This window comes from Olea europaea, chromosome 22 (genome assembly GCF_002742605.1).
Source record: "Olea europaea var. sylvestris chromosome 22, O_europaea_v1, whole genome shotgun sequence".
Lineage (NCBI taxonomy): Eukaryota > Viridiplantae > Streptophyta > Magnoliopsida > Lamiales > Oleaceae > Olea > Olea europaea.
In genome coordinates this window covers 14,391,873-14,410,566 of record NC_036258.1, presented here as the reverse complement: position 1 = coordinate 14,410,566, position 18,694 = coordinate 14,391,873, and the positions used below count along the sequence as shown (strand labels likewise).

The following is an 18,694-nucleotide window of genomic DNA, read 5'->3' as shown; positions in this document are numbered from 1 at the left end:
CCAACAATCTCTCTAATTTTAGGGTTGGCTATATGATTTTTTTTCCGCACCTTTGTTCACTCTGAACATCCAAAAGATCTAGTCCATGTTTGACAAAGCTTTTATACTAAAGTTGGTCAAGTGCACTTACACACACACTTACACACACACACTCACATGTGTGTGTGTGTGTGTGTATATGCATGTATGTATGTATGCATCCACAACTTATTACCCACCTCACATAGGCACTATAACAATCTTTTGTGGAAAAGCCATAAAATTTTCTTTTGCATGGGAATCCTGACTGAATTATGTTAAAAATCAGTTTTTGTCTTAGTGTCAACATATGATAATTCCTACAATTCCGATTTAAATGGGCCTTCATGGTCGTATATTTTTCAAATTTAGTTAATAAATTGAGGGTGAACGTTATATGACAGGGAAAACCATTGGAGGTTAGGCAAGCTGCAGGGTTGCTTCTGAAAAATAACCTTAGAAGCGCATTTAAAACCATGCCACCTGCAAACCAACATTATATAAAATCAGAGTTGTTACCTTGTCTGGGAGCCCCAGATAGGCAAATCAGGTCTACTGCTGGTACTGTCATTAGTGCTTTTGTTCAGATTGGTGGAGTTGCGGGATGGCCTGAATTGCTGCTCGCGCTTGTAAAGTGCTTAGATAGTAATGATCCCAATCACATGGAAGGTGCTATGGATGCTCTGTCTAAGGTATATATAAATTTGTCTCGTTGAATTATATGTGAATCGCAAATATTTTACTTATAATTGTAATTTATTTTAAACCTATTTTGAGACAACTTCTTTATGCATAATTTTGGATTATCTGAACTATAGGCCTGTTACTGCCTGTTGCTTTCTTCTGTACATTTCTCGCCCATAAACCGTTTTGTGAAGGCAGCTGTCTATTTTGGTGGTATAATAACTACAAATCTAGTTGAATCTGGATAACACTTCCTAAAGATTTGATTTGACGCAGATTTGTGAAGATGTACCACAATTGCTAGATGCTGATATTTCTGGATTATCTGAACGACCTATCAATGTTTTTCTTCCAAGATTTCTCCAGGTTCTTGCATTTCTATCTTTTTCTCCTCTCCCCTTGACCCAACCACTCCCACAATAATATTTGGTTTTTATTGGTTGGGCTAATAATATTATAAACCTCTTTAATCATTCTTCAACCTATTTATCTTTTTTTTAATCTGCAAACAGCTTTTCCAATCACCACAGACTACACTACGAAAGCTTTCCTTAGGTGCGGTGAACCAATTCATCATGCTCATGCCTACGGTGAGTACAACTCAGTTAGACTTTGAACTGCAACTTCCCTGTCTTTCCTTTAGGACTTATTTCGATCTGAAAGAGTTGGAGTGTCATCTGTTATCAGGTATTGTATATGTCCATGGATAAATATCTGCAAGGTTTGTTTGTTCTTGCTAATGATCCTGCTCCAGAGGTGCGGAAGTTGGTAAGGAATTTTTCCTATTGTCATTTTTTAATCCACAGGAGTCATATGCATCGTACTTTTGAATCAATGTATAAGATGTGCTGAACAATTACATTTACTCTCTTGTTTCCCCTGTTACTGATGTTACAAGTAGTATTTTATTATTATTATTATTTCTTTTTTAAAATTTAGGATATTGTGCCAATAATTTGGCAGGTATGTACTGGTTCTTCATTTCGGCTGAATTATTATTCACCACTTCATTATCGGTCTTTGTTTTACCTTGAAAGATTTAGTTAATTATGATGAATCTTGGTACATATTAATCTTCCAATAAATGAGCTAGTGTGTTGCGAAGATTAGTGACTTGGATGACCACAATTTGTAATGCTGAAGTAGGGTGACTGTTATTCAGTACATGCCTCTGGGTAAAGGCATCGAAGTTTTCTTGAATGTTAAGTTTCTTAGTGACAAAGTATTGTTAGGTTAATGAATTTTTCTTACGATGTCGTACTTTTCGTATGACTTGCATTCTGGCTCTGTGGCTCTGTTTGTAGCCTAGACTGATTTTGGGCCTGCAGTATGATTTTGAGTGTACTATTCACAAGCCTTAGTTTTGTAACTTTCTTTTCAAATTCTAAGTCAGCTGTGTCTAACTGATTAATTGGGATTGCTTCATTTAGCTTTCTGCCCTTGTTTGAACAGGTGTGCTCAGCATTTGTTCAACTTATTGAAATTCGTTCGGCTGTCTTGGAGGTGCGCCGTTTTCTTTCCAAAATATGTCTGTCAAATGTAGGATGTTAATTAGTTTCAAATGTCACCAGTCCTCTCGTTTTTTCATTTAAAAAATTAGCCAAATCTGATGATAATTCACAGTTTTATTCTTCGCCAATATTCCAATTTGCACCTGCTGCTGTTCCCTTATATAATTTTGATTTAATTGTGCAGCCACATTTAAGGAATGTAATAGAATATATGTTGCTAGTTAACAAGGATTCTGACGATGAAGTAGCTCTAGAAGCCTGTGAATTCTGGTAATTTTGTTGCTCTCTGGTCGAGATGTTTGATTATCTTGATATCCTCTTAAAATGGGGGAAAAGCCGTGCTATTCTTTCACCTTTTCCCTTACCTTATATCATTGGTGTCAAAAGTGAAGTCGATTCACTTGCTAAAATTGAGAATGCTTCAAGTTCCAGAAATTATTTGTGATGTCATCTTTGTGCCTTGAATCTTGTGCATCCTGTGAGGTCCTCCTCAAATAGTAGTTTAAGGCTGTCATTTAGTCTATTGAAATTTTCATTGGAAATGGTTTTCGTTAATTCAGTTTTGGGAAAAGGAAAACAATGATGCACACTTTTGTTTAATGCACTATTTTTAGTTTCCAGCTCGCTGAGGCACTCCTTTCTCTTTGCTCTGATAAGAATTTTGTGGGGGAGTGTCTGGTTGGTGGGTTGATAGATAATTACTGTGTCTCCATTCAGTTGAGTATCAGAATATTTCTCGGATTGTCGAGGATTAGAAAGGACCTTTTTAACAACTTATTTTAAGAATGTATTAGATATCAGGTTTTGAATTATAACTGCTACTGAAGAGATTTTTATTTTTTTATTTGAGTTTATGTGTAGATATACATGTGCAATGTTTCAAATTGCAGCACATATATTGAGATGTGAGACCTAACAGTTTTTTGAATTTGATCTTTTGATGATGAAGATTCCCTAGAATGTGATCCTTCATCTTATGGAGGCTGCTTATATTTTTGTCATATCCTAGTTGATTGCACGCTATTTTCCTGTCTACATGTATTTGATTAATGAGGATAACAGAGCTTTGAATTTTGTTCTCTCCCCATCAGGGTGAGCTTGAATGATATGAGCCAGTTCTCATGGGGGTGGTGAGATTAGTCACATTTGTACAAGTAGTAGGCTTTTGTTGTTTTGGGAATTAAAATTGCATTTTCTAAACTCTTTCTTTAAGGAGTAATTCAAGCACTTTAAAGTTGAGCGTCTAGTAGGTTTCTATAGCTATACTTGAATCGAAAGATGGTGAACTTGTCATTCTACGACAAATTGTTATATGACCTATTAAATCAATATCTTTAGTTATACCGCTGAAAGTGCAATTAGCTTCCTTGCAGATGGACATGAGATCTTTAGCTTAGCTTATTCTCTGGTAATTCATAATTGCTTTTGGCTTGTTCAGTTACTGTGAGGCATTTATTCTTTTTGGTTAACACCATCTTTCTACTCTTAAATAATGAGATGTCTTGATTTTTATTTATTTATTTATTTTCACTATTTAGCTGCTTACTTGTTGATTGACAGGTCTGCTTATTGTGAAGCTGATTTGCCCCCTGAGAACTTGAGAGAGTTCTTGCCACGTCTTATTCCAGTATGGTTTATGACGTGATTAGCTTTTCACTAAATGAGATTTTTCTTCATATTTGCTGGTGAATTTACCCCTATGTCTGCAGGTATTGCTGTCGAACATGGCTTATGCTGATGATGACGAATCGCTTGTGGATGCTGAGGTTTTGTTGCTGGTTTCATATCCTGAATCTACTTCTTTATTCAATAAGGTGGATGACAAATTAATGCTCTTTGATTTTTCTTTGCTACTTTGTCATTGCAGGTGGATGGATCTCTTCCAGATAGAGATCAGGTTCAGTTGTTAGACCTTTATAATATCCTTCTGATTTTAGTTTCCTTCAAAATATTTCTCATTAGTAATTGGGTTGGGCAGGATCTGAAGCCTCGTTTTCATTCATCACGTTTTCATGGGTCAGAGGATGCAGAAGATGAGGTAACTTCTCTTATTTTATCATTATTTATATGGATTTGGTTGAAATAGAGGGATGGGTGGACTTAAACTTGTACCTGAATCCCTTATTTCTTGGCCAACTTTCCTTCTTTTGTTGACCAGGATGATGACATTGTCAATGTATGGAATTTACGGAAGTGCAGTGCTGCTGCTCTGGATTTTCTATCTAATGTATTCGGAGATGAGATTCTATCCACTTTGATGCCAATTATACAGGTAGATAGTTGATTTACATGTAATTAATATAGAGGCATTGGGAATTGTTTTTTCCTTCTCTATCCTAAATATTCCATTTTATATTTACTTAGTTGAATTTTTATTTATAACCATACTCTATTTGAGTTTGCTTAAGAAGCACGGACGCGATACGACAGGTATTGACATGTTGACACGTGATTTTTTGAAAAAATAGGACATGTTGATTTAAACTCTTTTAAACTGTACATGTATGTAGTATATCTTTGTTTTTATACTTGATAATATATATTAGTTTTTTTTGTTGAAATCTTTTAAATAATAGTAGCCATTTGTCATGTTAATGTAGCTCGAGTTGCACCATATGTTATGACTGACAAAAAAATAAAGAACATGACTATAGTAGATTTTCCAGGGAGTGTTGGTCACATGTTTCACACATACAATCCACCGTAGTGTCTGTGCTCCATAGGAGTCTGCATTGGTGTAATTTTCCTGATTGTATAAAACTGCAAATTCTCCTGCTTGTCTGAAAAATTCTTTTGCTTTGCATGCATTAACCTATGGAACTTGAATTATACTAGTTCCGTGATTTGACACAAGTCCCCGTAGATTTAATGATTTATTGAATGGGAAGGCAAAAAAGGATTAATGCAGCAGCCGTCTAATAGGAATTGATACCTATACTGCATAAGCTTTTGTTGAATGAAAATGACTCAATAAAGTAATTCTTTTGTTTGTGTGTCTATAGACAACATAAGTGGAGGATTCCCTGACTTTGTTTTACATGGGTTGTGTTCTCCCGTGGTGCATCATTAGTCAACTACGGATTATCATTGACTGAAACTTACTATTCTAATTGATATATTGTATCAACTAATCTAAGCTTCTCTCTTTTTCATATATAATGAAACTTCTGACATTTGCTTCTTTTTGCAGGCTAATTTGTCCACTACAGGCGATGCAACTTGGAAAGACAGGGAAGCTGCAGTATTAGCTCTTGGTGCCATAGCTGAGGGTTGCATTAACGGTCTCTATCCTCATTTGCCAGAGGTAATTTTTTTTTTTTTTTTTGATACTTCCATATGGAGATTAGCCAATGAAGTTATTAAATGAGACTTTATACTCATTGGTATACAATATAAATGTTTTTGGATATCTAGCCCGTTATACTTGTATTGTCTGTTTTAATTGTTGTTTTTTCCTCATCAACTCTCATATGAGCATTGTGTTATGTGTGTCCTCCTTTACCTTTTGTGACCAAACAACTTAAAATGGTGATAAGAACCTGTTGCTGCTGATAATCTGCTGGACCTGGGAAGTTGCTGATCAACTGGAAGACTAGAAAAATGTATGATAATGCAATGTAGAAGGCAGATTATTGTAGAACAATAGATTTTATTTTGAATATATTGAACATAATTTTGTATTGACAGAGTAACAGAAATGAAATGACAATTCCAGGCTATTCGAGATACCTTGGTTCTCTGACTCTCCACTCTTTTCTCAACTAATCACCTGAATGAGTAATTCCCATATCCCTCCTCTTCACATTTATAGACCTTCCCTCCATGGCACTATTAGTTATTTCATTCTACTAACTGATTAGTGAAACATTCTAGAAGAGTAGCTGACGTGGCTGCAGCTATGTTGGTGTTACTGAACCGGATTGGAGTCTATCATTACCCATCGCAAGGTGGAAGTTGTTGGATTGGTCAGTTCATCATGCAACTACACCATTTTCCTGACAAGCACTCCTATAGTGGTCCCACGGAAAAGGAACGTTTCAACCCTTTGAAATGGACGGGCTTACTTAATCGAGCAATTATCACAAGTATTTTATCCAAGGCAACTCCATAGCTCCTTGGCCCTATCCACAAAGAGTCCCAGTTTTGAACCTGACCATCCATGAAAAAAATTGTAGCTGATTGGACCCCTTTTCACTGCCACTGTTGAATGCCTTCCTGTGGCTGCTGTAGATTTTTGAGTTGTGGTGGGCTTTTGGTGGATGGAGTAAATTTTCTGGAGATAATTGTAGTGATGGTTGGGATTTAAGTTTGGGCTCAGTTGATTAAAGAAGCCGCGTCTGAGAGGACTAATGCTGTGTAGGCTGGGCCTTATGTTTGGGTTATGGATATTACTTCTAATTCTATATGGATTTGGTCATTTAGGCTTGGGTTATAAGTATTAAGTTTAGGTGGGCCATAATTGAGTTAGGCTTGCTTCCTTGTATTCCAGTCTTTAACCCTTTGGGCCAAACCTGGTTCAACATTTTAACCTTAGCCCCTATCATGGATTTCAGCCCACTCACCAAATCACGCTCCAATCCCTCTTCCGGTGACGACGACATGGGAGCTGCTATGATTTCGAACATCCTCCGGTCCTCCTTGCTATTCTGGTCGCTTGTTGTGGCTTTAATTTCCTCATGTTTAGGTGGAGTTTCAAAGGTAAGGGTTGATTCGGTGAATTGGCTTTCACCCCTTTTTCCTCTCTCCCGTTTTGCTCCACCAACAATGACTTCTTCACCTCCACCGTTTCCATTTTTTTTTTCCTGTAGGCTTTTGCTCACGGAACATTCTTCTCTCAGTCCTCTTCGCAGACTCATGGGCTTGAAGCTTTTAATCAAAATTCATATGTGGCAATTCTATCGCCACGGTATCTCCTTATTGTCTACATGCTGGAAATTCCTCAATCATGGAGCCTCCCTACAAAATTGATCCCGCATCACACACTTCAATTTATCCCAAGTTCGCACAGGCTAACATTGATACATCTGCTGGGACCAATCCTATGCTTCACCGTCAAAACACGCTGTAGCAGCTTCTATCTTCTCTGCTTCCGATAACTAATTTTTAGAGAAAATCTCCTCAGCTCTCAAAAACCACCACTCGGTATTATCACCGTGGAAGATGGAGATTATGAGTCGCCCTTGTGAATCCAATCGTAACTCCTCTTCTCGGTCTCTCTCTTCCGGTAACCTTATCATCTTTTCCAATCGTTTCATTATCGAGCCCCAACTCTCGTCCATTTCCTTGCTGAAATATGTTGCCATTGCCCCTGAGATTGATGCTTTGATACCACTTGATAAGAACCTGTTGCTGCTGACAATTTGCTGGACCTGGGAAGTTGTCTATCAACTTGAAGACTAGAAAAATGTATGATTATGAAATTTTGAAGGCAGATTATTGTAGAACAATATATTTGAGCTTGAATAAATTGAACATAATTTTGTATTGAGTAACAGAATTGAGACAATTCCAGACTATTCGAGATAACTTGGTTCTCACCACTCTTTTCTCAACTAATCACCTGAATAATGAGTAATTCCGATACCCCCCCTCCCCCCTCTTCACATTTATAGACCTTCCCTCTATAGCACTTTTACTTATCTCTCCCTCTACTAACAGATTAGTAAACATTCTAGAATAGTGGCTGACGTGGCTGTAACTATGTTGGTATTGCTGAACGGGATTGGGGTCTATCAAATGGGCACTCATGTCAAGCATTTATAAAATACGGCCCACCTCTTCATCATGTACATTTGTTTTGGTTTCAGTGGTTTGTGCTGGGAAGATTTCTACGCTTGGACAAATACCTCATTCAATGATATGATCTCTCCGTGGACGTGTAAAGTCAAAAGTTTCAATTTTTTCTGAAGCAAAGGATTTTAGAATGATAATACTTTTTATGAAGTGCAGTATTTCAACAGTCAATAAGAGTAGGTGAATTGCTTATGTTTCCGAAAAAGTCCCAACTGGTAGACCATGACAACGTGATTTGAACTATGAGATAAGAGGTTTTGGCCTGTATAGTGTGTTTGAAGATCAGACATTTATAATAAAATCCTGGATGCTTTAACATATTATTGTTAAAAACCCTTGGTTTGACCACCATTTTATGCTTAATAATGTCTCTTCTTGTCTTGTAATAAAATTCTGTGCAACTTGATATTAATCTGCTTGAGCCCTTCTCCATGTGCCTGTTAAGCTACCATGAAAACACCGAGTGAAGTGTCAGATATTTTGATCTCAAAACTTGCAATGATATCTGCATTGTAGGTTTTCTTGTTTTCGATGCTATCCCACCTGACATTGCAGTGTTTTCCCTTCGTAGTGATGTTTGGTTTATGCATTTGTTATTTCGGTAGGAAATGTTTTTCTTTTATTTGTCAATTTTTCTTACGGTCTTGGTTTTTTTCAATATTTTGGTCTAATTTATCTGGAGACTCGTTTGTCATGTTCTGTTCTGCAGATTATCACGTTTCTCATCCCACTTTTAGATGACAATTTTCCTCTGATACGAAGCATCTCTTGTTGGACCCTATCCCGGTTCAGCAAATATATTGTTCAGGTAAGATATCACAACTGCTTATTGCTTTTCCGGTGAAACTTGAGGTAACTTTTAAATTTTTCTTACAATGAATTGCAGAGTTATGTCCAGTAACTGCCACTGTTTTCCAGAAATTGTTTACTGCATTGCAATATTTGGAAGTATTATATTTAACTAACATATTTAAAGCTGTTACTAAGAATAAGGCCAGACTTAATAAATAGATATTACGCAGAATAAAGACAAAATATGTCTGTGGAAACATTGATATGTTAAGAGCAAAATGTGTTAGAATTTCATATGAATTTTGCTGACTGACGCCAATGTTTGTTGAATTAGGTGCATTACTGAATGAGTTCTCGAGTTGTTGGTGAAAACAACACTTCACAAAACTCTTAGTTGATATGGATATGGTTCTCATTCAATTTACTGTTTCATCTGAAAGGGTTCATTATAGAATTATATTAACTTATTTTGAACAAAATAGGCCAAAACCAGTGGTTTCCCACTAAGTGGGATTGAATCTAGTTTCCTTAAGAATACACCATATCTGTGCTACTCCTTGGAGGATATCTGTGAGGGATGGTTTCAGGGCTTTATAGATTATCAAACACGGGTCAGGTTCAATAAGGTTGGAAAATGCAGTCTTTACTTGGGCCTGTCACCTGTCAACATTAAAGGTCCCTAATTATAAACATTCTATTCAAAATCCGACTAGGAAAGAAATGGTCACAATGATGTGGTATTTTATAATGGTTAAAGTGAAAATTGTGAATGTGTTATTTTGCCGTGGTGATTGGATATTACAATTGCCTGTCAGATTATCATGCCACTTACGGTGGTCTGGGAGGCTCCCAGATGTAAAAGAGGATTTATTTCTTTAATGAAGATGTCTGTGGTTTATCAGTTTTTTTTTTTTTTTTTCTGCTTTATATCTGCAAAGGCTTCTTGATTCACCAAAAGAGCCATGTTTGTAATTGTTTTTAAATATTCAGCACTTTCTGTCTGTTCCAGGGTATTGATCATCAACAAGGCCGAGAGCAATTCGACAAAGTTCTTGTTGGCCTTCTAAGAAGAATATTGGATGACAACAAGCGGGTGCAAGAGGCTGCATGTTCAGCTTTTGCAACACTTGAAGAGGTATCTTAAGAAAGCTATATGTAATTGGATCCTCATCTTCATTCTCATTCACACCAACATACTTCCATATATGCAGGAGGCTGCAGAAGAGTTAGCTCCACGATTGGATATCATTTTGCAACATTTGATGTGTGCCTTTGGAAAATATCAGGTTGGCTTATGTTCCTTTCGTTGACTGTTCTAGCTTTATATAATTGGTTATGAGGTTATACCTGTTGATGCTTATTAAAAATTCCCATCACAGCTCCTGGTGTCTATTCTCCCCCTTGTCTCTTTTTTTCTTTCTTACAATATAGTGTCATTCTTCCAGAGACGAAACATCAGGATTGTATATGATGCTATTGGAACATTAGCAGATGCTGTTGGTGGGGAACTGAATCAGGTAGAATTGATCAACAGTGCTTGCATGTATTTTCCAATTTCTGTTTTCGGCAGGCGTACTGTTGTATAAAGAGCTTTTTCACCTTCAGATTTGTATCAACTAACTATAATACTGATTTTATTGTGTTGATAATGCAGCCCAAACATCTTGAAATCTTGATGCCGCCACTGATTGCAAAGTGGCAGCAACTTTCCAACTCGGACAAAGATCTTTTCCCACTGCTAGAATGCTTTACATCAATAGCACAGGTACTTAATTGTCTGTGTCATGTTCAGTTCATATAAGGTATCTGGTCTTCTACATGAAGGTAATCGAATGTGTATGTTTTAGTAGTTTTGGTGATCTTATAGCTTAATTACTGCTTTAAATATTTCCAATTCATCATTTATCAGAACTTTTTTCTTAGTTTGGATACTTTTGATCAGTTTGACACTATGATTAATCAGAATACTGAAAAGCAGTGCTAAGTACTTACATGGTAAAGCCTGGTTAAGTTTTAACAAATCAAGTTCAATATTTAGCCCTTGTTGATGGCCATTATTGGAAGAAACAATGTTTTGAATATTGAATTTTTGGAGAGAGCGTGTTTGAAAAGTATAGAATACTTCTTGGTTTACGTGCGAAATATTTTATTCTGTGATTGTGTGGTTGAAAACGAGTACGTAAAAAAGAGTGTTGAATCAAAGGCCATCAAACAGGCTTAACTAGCATCTATTATTACTTGTTGATTACAAATTTTAGGTAAGTGCCAACATTTGTATGTAAGTGAGCCCTGGAAGAAGGGGCTGGGGGTCACGAAGTATGCTGAAACTTTTGGTTGAGTTGTATGATCTAGTATTATCTGTGCACTTAATAACTTCAATTCTGATAGAAGAGATACTTTTCATGCTCCTGTGCTCCAATTATATGTTTTCTATATGGAGCATTCAATAAGATTGTTCTGTTGGATTTTTGTGGCATTTAGTTTCTGACTATATACTTCATTTTATTTAAATTTTAGTTTTGGACATGATTGTATAGAAGAAAGTGTGTAATTGTTCTCTTTTCAGGCACTGGGTCCCGGATTTTCACCGTTTGCCCAGCCAGTGTTTAAGAGATGCATAAACATCATCCAGACCCAACAATTGGCAAAGGTTATAATTAGACATGACATCCATTCACTCAGTGACAATTTTTATTTTCTTTGGTAGAATTGGAAATTTTATGAAGCTGTTCAACTTCATTGATGCCACCACATTACAGCATTGACACAAGCAGTTCTGAATCTTACTGAACCTGTTCCTCAGTTTCTCTAATATGCAGACATACAAAAATTATTTGTAGATCCTTGTTGATTACGATCAAGTGTTCTTCCTTTGATATCCACACAAATAGTTTTAGTGTGGCCATAATGAATATATAATTCTCAATTTGAAAATTTGAACAAGATTCTACTTTGTTTCCTTTAACTTGTACCATTTTCTTGTCTTAATTGCCACTATTATGCACAACCTTCAGGCTTCAGCTTTGTGATTAATTTTTTCCCTTCATTTGATGTTCTATTATTTATGTCTGGTAATTATCAAATATTTTTCTAACCATATCATATTCTTCCGTGTCAGTTGCATTCCATATATTGCAGCTAGAACAATTATCAGAATTTAAATATTTACTTATTTTTTCAAAATTGGCTGATTGATTGAGAGTTTGCTTTTAGGTTGATCCTGTTTCGGCCGGTGCAAAGTATGATAAAGAGTTCATTGTTTGTTCTTTGGATCTTCTTTCTGGACTTGCTGAAGGTCTTGGTGCTGGGATAGAGAGTTTGGTACTTACTTCTACCCCAATATCTTATTTAGACATATCATATAATTTTCGTATGTGTACAGGAGTGTTCTTCAACTGTTATAAATTATTAAAAATGAAAATTCTTGACAAGTAAAGCTCTTTTCCTGAAGTAAACTATTGAAAGACGAGAAAATGAAGAGTTATGACCTTATATTGGGTCAGTAGCTTTTAGAGACTGTTAAATATTTGAAGTCCTTCTGGTTATTCTTTTTGTTCATTGTGTTCTTAATATGGGAAAATAAATTGGCATCTTGGTCTTGGTGAATGCCAGTTGCCGTTCTTATAGTTCTTTATATAAGTCCTCGTGATTTTGACGATTCTCTAGTCGGGTACTTTCTATTCAGTGTAACTATACTTTCATCCAGTTTCATGAATGAAACTGTGCTTCAAATTTGTTCAATCGGGCAAATAAACTTTAATTTGATTTCAATCGGGTTACTGTGTCCAATTCAATCACTTGGAATGATGTAATTTATTTCACTAAAGTTGCACTTATTTACGTCAACAACTAACGGCCCCGTGTGATGATAATCATTTATTGGCTGTCATGTCATCAATTTTCATTACTTTAATTGGACTAGACAAAGTTACCTTAATTGAAATCAAATTAAAAAGTAATTACTCGATTGAAATCATATTGAAGGGGAGTTAGCTGTTTGGCATTGTAGTTTTTCAATTTAACAAAATTGACATACAATTTCTTGGATTTGTAGTTTTTCAATTGAACAAAATTGACGTACAATTTCTTGATTGAAACTATATGAAAGTATACTTACTGCGAATTGAATTTACCTGCTATAGTCGATGCCACATGGCTCTGCCTTGAGACTTTCTTTAGGATCAACATATAAAGTAGCTTGAACGTCATTCAGCAGTTAATATTTCTATGAGATTTTCTTCCTTTACCGTTCTTTGCTGCAGGTTTCACAAAGTAATTTAAGGGACTTGCTTCTGCAATGTTGCATGGATGAAAGTCATGATGTCCGCCAAAGTGCTTTCGCGTTGCTTGGCGACCTTGCTAGAGTAAGATGTGAACTATGTTATTCCTACACTTCAATTACCATCTTACATGACAGGATATAGGCATGGCACCAGTAATGTGTCCAAATCTTTGAAAACTGACATGACTCTTAAGCACCTGATTTAAGTCCCAGTCATTAATCCATAACTAAAATTTTCATACAATATAACCAGATCCATCTATAATGACAATATTAACAAAGTAATCAGATATGTCTCTCTCCTATCGTTTTCTAGTTATCATATATATTCGCTGGAGCTTGATTTCAATGTTAAATTCATAGAGAGCATCGCTGGGATCATTATCATAATAATATCTTATTACGAATAGCCCCTTTAAAACAATAATCACCATATGTGATCCTGGGTTGTGCTCCTTAAATATATCAGTTACTTTTCACTTTTGTTTGTTATTCTGCAGTAGCAAGACCATGGCCTGTAAAGACATAAAAAGGAAATGAAAACAATGATACTCTACAAGAAGAAAACAAAGTCACGTGTCTATTTTTTATGATCCGGTTGTGTTTATAATATCCAAAATGACCTTTCAGCTTAAAAAATAATACCAAAAAAAATGCTGAGTCCAGTAATAGAACATCTAGAAAAGGTAAGACAAACAGGCGCACACCTCAGCCTCAATGAGTCTTGATGTAGGCTGCGAAATGACACTGAAGGCATAGCTCCGAGGAGTTAAATGAAAGCCTCGTGTGAGGCCATGCCTGATTGTGCTGTTTATGAGTAGAGCCTTGTTGTTCCTCCTCGCTCCCAATCTACCAATGTATTTTATTTGTTGAATCTTAATGCAGTCAGACACATTCATCGTTCTTCTTTGTAATGATTTTATTAGGTCTGTCCTGTTCATTTGCATTCTCGTTTACCTGAATTTCTTGATGTTGCTGCCAAGCAATTGGTGAGTAAATCGCCACTCTACTGAATTCTGATGGCAATATTTTCAGTAGCCACAAAAGCTCATTGTCTAATTAACATATGCTCTATCAGAACACCACAAAACTGAAGGAAACTTTGTCTGTTGCCAACAATGCATGCTGGGCTATTGGAGAACTAGCAATAAAGGTATGGTTATTTGTTATGCATCATCATGTATTGATCAAAATGAGGAAACAACTCGCTGTTAGATCATGATTATCAATTCACTAGACAAACCGTACTTTCTATGTAATTGCTGCGCTTCAATTTTTGTCCCTTATTTCTTCATGCTTTAACCCTTTACGGCTTTTCCTGAAACACAGCCATTTGGATGATAGATTTGTGACATTTATGTCCTATTTATAATAGTAATTTAAAGATTATAATTCGCATTCTTATCTAATTGCATCAGTTTGAATGGTTTTTCTCGGTTTTGAGCATAATGTGCGTTTGAACAATGCCTTTAATTCGTTTCGCATGCTACCCCTCTGCTTCAGAGAGTATCTTATTATGTTTTTATCTATTGGGCGGAAATCATTTTATTAGCTTGACGATCTGCTATATGATATTTTGAATTTCAGGTTCAAAAGGATATGTCATCAATAGTGTTGACTGTAATCTCATACTTAGTCCCAATACTTCAACGTCCTGAGGTGATCATTCACTTGGTATTTCATTGCATTTTTTGGCTTTTTTTTTGTAAAGATGCTATGGCATATATGTAAGAATCTAAGAAGCACGAGTACTTGTAAATTCATTGTGTACCCCTATGTGATATGCATCTAAGCTTGGATACGTTCGATACCCTTTGATACGCATTGGATACATGTTTTTTTTAATTATTTTATATTTTTAAAATTTTTTTGATACGTATCGGATACTTACTATTTAATTATTAGATATTTCTTTTATTTTCGATACGTATCATATACATATTTTTAGTTATTTCATATTTTTTAATTATTTTCGATGTGTATCTGATACTTGAGGTCAAGTGAAGAAGAGTGTTATTGATTTTAAACTCTTTTCAAATTCATTATTATTGGCTATAGATAGATTTTTTCTTCTTCTTCTTCTTTTTTTTTTTTTTTAGTGAGTTTAATTCTATCACTGATCGGAATAATATGGATTCAAAGACCTGGTGGCCACTTCATGGTTCACATGCACCTTTGCTTCAAAGTATTGTTTTGAACTTCTCGTGTTGAAAGAAATTGGAGAACGTACTTTTTTGTGCACTCTGAGTCTGAGACATGGCAATCTTCATTTTTTGTCAAGCCAATTAAATTTCTATTCAAATAGAGAATCCAAAATGTGGAACATTGTCAGAGACTCACTCGATGCTATTGAAGGTGTTGAAATGCTTGAGGTTACTTAATCTATCATTAGATAAGTCATAGTTGGAGAGTTATTTTTAATGATAATGAAGATGTTGAAGAAAATGAAGTTCGGATAATCAAGGATTAAAGTAAAATGCTCTAGTATTTTATTTTATTTTTATTATTATGCTTTTGTTTTAATATTTTTTATATTAATAAAATTATGTTGAATTTTATAACATGTATTCGCATATTCTAATTTTTTTAAAAAAAAAGCCATATCGCCCCTACCCATATTGTATTTGAATTACATATATGTATATGTATCTGTATCTGTATTTGTGCTTCTTAGATACGAATCAAATACTATTTTCCTATTCCTGAGGCATATCTTTGATTACTTCAAAATTTCCATGATTCTATAAACAATAAATTTCCTGTTTGATAAATAAAACAAATGGCAATTCTCTTAGGGAATGTAGCACTATTCTTCTTCTTGTTATTTTTTGAAAAATAATTCCATGATGCTATAAATAATAAATTTTCTGTTTGATAAATAAAACAAATGGCAATTCTCTTAGGGAATGTAGCTCTATTCTTCTTATTATTTTTTGAAAAACAAAATTACGATGGCAAAATCGGAAATAATCTTGTTTGACTTCTGCCTTTGTGTCTGCTGGAAGCACTTGTCACTGATTGCCATTCAATCCACCACCTAATACTGAATAAATTTGTACAGTGTCTCAAGCTTTGTTTTATGGTTCTGGTTTGGAATTTGGTTTATGGGCATAGTCTTTAAGCACCTAGGAAATCATTGTTAATCATAACTTTAGTAAATTAATTTGAGGATGCTTCAACAATGGTTACGTCAATTTATGAATAGGACACATCAGAAGACAAATGTTACTGATTAGTAGTTTTTTCCTTGTTCCTAGGACTTGCATTGTGTGTTGTAGAGTCGTAATTGTGTTTAGTTGTGGCGTTTGTATGAGTATGCGTATCTTGTGTCATCTAAAATATTGGAAAAAGAGGTCCATTTGTCGTCTTATTCATACTTTGTTGACTTGCGTTGTGCAGGGGCTCAACAAATCACTCATAGAAAATTGTGCCATTACACTTGGAAGAATTGCGTGGGTATGTCCAGAGCTTGTTTCACCACACATGGAGCATTTCATGCAGTCATGGTGTCTTGCTTTGTCCATGTAAGTCGTTTCCCTGTTAACTGACTATGAAATGGATTTCCACTGTGTAGAAAGGTTATGTTTTTCAAGCTAGTGATAAGATGTTGAAGACAAAAAGTAGAAGTGTTCAATATCAGCTGACATGCCTAAAACCAAGTTGAACATAATTTGGAACAAATGTAGAGAACTCATGTACTTTATTGTTCAATGTGTATTTTCAGCAGACTATTGAACTTGTGCCTCCTATCAATGTTGTCAATAGTTTTTTGGCATTTGTTGTATGCTGCCAAATAGCAGTTTCTCCAAACCAAAGCAGGGTTGTCATTATGAAAATGGCCTATATATTTGAATTAACTACAGCACTTCTATATCCGCTATACAATATGTGATACTTTATTGTTTCTCACGTTACTTGATATTAGAAGTAACCTTTCCAGGTAATGAAAATATTTATTTAGTAATCTATCTCTTATCAACTTGTGACAGGATACGGGATGATGTCGAGAAGGAAGATGCTTTCAGAGGTTTATGTGCAATGGTGTGCACTTCTTGTTCTCATGTGTGATCGGATTTCGACCATAATATTGGCATTCTCTTCATGTTATTAATATCTTGCAGGTTAGAGCAAACCCATCTGGAGCTCTGAGTTCACTTGTTTTCATGTGCAAAGCTATTGCTAGTTGGCATGTAAGTGATGTGCTCACTTTTTTCATTAAAACCTTCTAAAAACAGACACAGATTGATTGCCGTAGTTATCTTGTACCAGGAAATTAAGAGTGAAGACCTACACAATGAAGTTTGCCAGGTGTTGCATGGCTATAAACAAGTAAGCATTTCCTTCCTGATATATTCAATTCCCTAAGACTTGAAAAGTTTACTTTCAACATTAAAATTTTTTATTGGTTGAAGTTGAAGATAAGTTACTTAAAATTGACTGTAAGATTAGATGAGAGTTACTTGTGAAAAGAAGGTTTTTTATTTATTTATTTATTTTTAACTCAAGTAAGAAACAAGTAGGTAATCCAAACATGTTTGGACCAAATAGGTACTTCTTTTAAGGCTAAGTAACAGTATCTTTACCTTGACGATGGTTGCAATGATGATAGTTCTGATTTCTGAACCTAATTACTTTGCTGAAGATATTTTAGTTGAGAACTGTATTTGAACATCTTCTTCACCTGTTATACAATGCCACCGTGGGGAAACAAAGGGAAACGAACAGAGGAAAAAAGGCACACTCAACCCTACATACACCACAAATGCAAGGACGGAGAAAGTGAAAATGAGGAACAAAATTTAAAGCAAGTTTTTCTTTGACAGGAGCGTATGTTTGATTTTTAAGCATTCCAAAGATGCTGACCACACAATTTGAATAAATCACTCTTGGGGAGATAAAATAATTAATATATCGTTAAATCAATGACAATTTTGCCAGATGCTAAAGAACGGAGCATGGGAACAATGTATGTCTACCTTGGAACCACCCGTGAAGGACAAGCTATCGAAGTATCAAGTATAATATTCCTTCAGTAGTACATGCTCTGTCGGGCAAGTGGCATCTTCAATGAATGGCCTCTTCAGTATTTGCATCATCAGCATTTTTATTGTTGTCATTTGAGATAGTTGTGAGGAGCCCACGTTTCACCTAGGATCCTTTTTCGGTAGCGTTAGCACATACATTCTCATTACATCTTGAAGCTTTTCATACCTTCTGTCCTGTCAACGGATTGACTTGTGAAATAGCATTTTATCGAATACAAAGGAGAAGGCACGGCCCAAGAATTCGATTTGCTGTACAGGGGTGTGCTACTAAAAATTTCAGATTCTTTTCTCCTGGGCTGAACGTGGAAGAGAAGGATATTCTTCTTGTTCAGTAAGTTTGTTTCATGTATTTTGCCTTGTATGAGTGACTCTTTTCAAAAAGAACTTTTAAGGTTCTGTGGGTAGGTTACAGTCCAAAAGTTTTGTTAGAAAAGGTGTCAATATTTGTTGGCTAGTCTCTTCCAGTTGATATCTGAACCCATATATTGTAATCTTTTTTGAAGGCAGAGCAAAATTGATGATGTTGCATAGGGTTCGATTCTATAGAATAATAAATGTGCTGTTAGCCT

The 18,694-nt window shown here is 35.4% G+C and overlaps 2 protein-coding genes across 6 annotated transcripts in view; both read left to right on the top strand.

The window, feature by feature from the left end:
* The window catches only part of LOC111371791 (transportin-1), a 30,538-nt gene extending 11,844 nt beyond the window's left edge, over positions 1 to 18,694 (top strand). Inside the window, exons 2-29 of one of the 4 annotated variants that reach the window (XM_022993947.1) lie at positions 423 to 710; positions 979 to 1,068; positions 1,215 to 1,292; positions 1,390 to 1,470; positions 2,155 to 2,205; positions 2,398 to 2,483; positions 3,774 to 3,840; positions 3,923 to 3,979; positions 4,081 to 4,110; positions 4,192 to 4,251; positions 4,372 to 4,485; positions 5,404 to 5,517; positions 8,716 to 8,814; positions 9,808 to 9,933; positions 10,010 to 10,084; positions 10,244 to 10,315; positions 10,453 to 10,563; positions 11,365 to 11,448; positions 12,012 to 12,119; positions 13,061 to 13,162; positions 14,007 to 14,069; positions 14,159 to 14,233; positions 14,668 to 14,754; positions 16,480 to 16,604; positions 17,070 to 17,121; positions 17,202 to 17,270; positions 17,350 to 17,409; positions 18,019 to 18,694. In XM_022993947.1, coding sequence (XP_022849715.1) covers positions 423 to 710; positions 979 to 1,068; positions 1,215 to 1,292; positions 1,390 to 1,470; positions 2,155 to 2,205; positions 2,398 to 2,483; positions 3,774 to 3,840; positions 3,923 to 3,979; positions 4,081 to 4,110; positions 4,192 to 4,251; positions 4,372 to 4,485; positions 5,404 to 5,517; positions 8,716 to 8,814; positions 9,808 to 9,933; positions 10,010 to 10,084; positions 10,244 to 10,315; positions 10,453 to 10,563; positions 11,365 to 11,448; positions 12,012 to 12,119; positions 13,061 to 13,162; positions 14,007 to 14,069; positions 14,159 to 14,233; positions 14,668 to 14,754; positions 16,480 to 16,604; positions 17,070 to 17,121; positions 17,202 to 17,270; positions 17,350 to 17,409; positions 18,019 to 18,102 — 2,508 coding nt within the window. In that variant the 3' untranslated portion in view covers positions 18,103 to 18,694. Of the gene's footprint in view, positions 1 to 422; positions 711 to 978; positions 1,069 to 1,214; positions 1,293 to 1,389; positions 1,471 to 2,154; positions 2,206 to 2,397; positions 2,484 to 3,773; positions 3,841 to 3,922; positions 3,980 to 4,080; positions 4,252 to 4,371; positions 4,486 to 5,403; positions 5,518 to 8,715; positions 8,815 to 9,807; positions 9,934 to 10,009; positions 10,085 to 10,243; positions 10,316 to 10,452; positions 10,564 to 11,364; positions 11,449 to 12,011; positions 12,120 to 13,060; positions 13,163 to 14,006; positions 14,070 to 14,158; positions 14,234 to 14,667; positions 14,755 to 16,479; positions 16,605 to 17,069; positions 17,122 to 17,201; positions 17,271 to 17,349; positions 17,410 to 18,018 lie in introns of all 4 variants that reach the window. The other 3 variants (XM_022993948.1, XM_022993945.1, XM_022993946.1) reach the window with 3 other exon arrangements.
* LOC111371792 lies at positions 5,524 to 7,701 on the top strand. 2 transcript variants are annotated; one of them, XM_022993950.1, is made up of 2 exons: positions 5,524 to 6,911; positions 7,064 to 7,701. In XM_022993950.1, the coding sequence occupies exons 1-2, from the start codon at positions 6,756 to 6,758 to the stop codon at positions 7,307 to 7,309; spliced, it is 402 nt and encodes a 133-aa protein (XP_022849718.1). In that variant the 5' UTR covers positions 5,524 to 6,755; the 3' UTR covers positions 7,310 to 7,701. The 2 variants fall into 2 exon arrangements, with proteins under 2 accessions (XP_022849718.1, XP_022849717.1); XM_022993949.1 differs by having other exon boundaries at positions 7,022 to 7,701.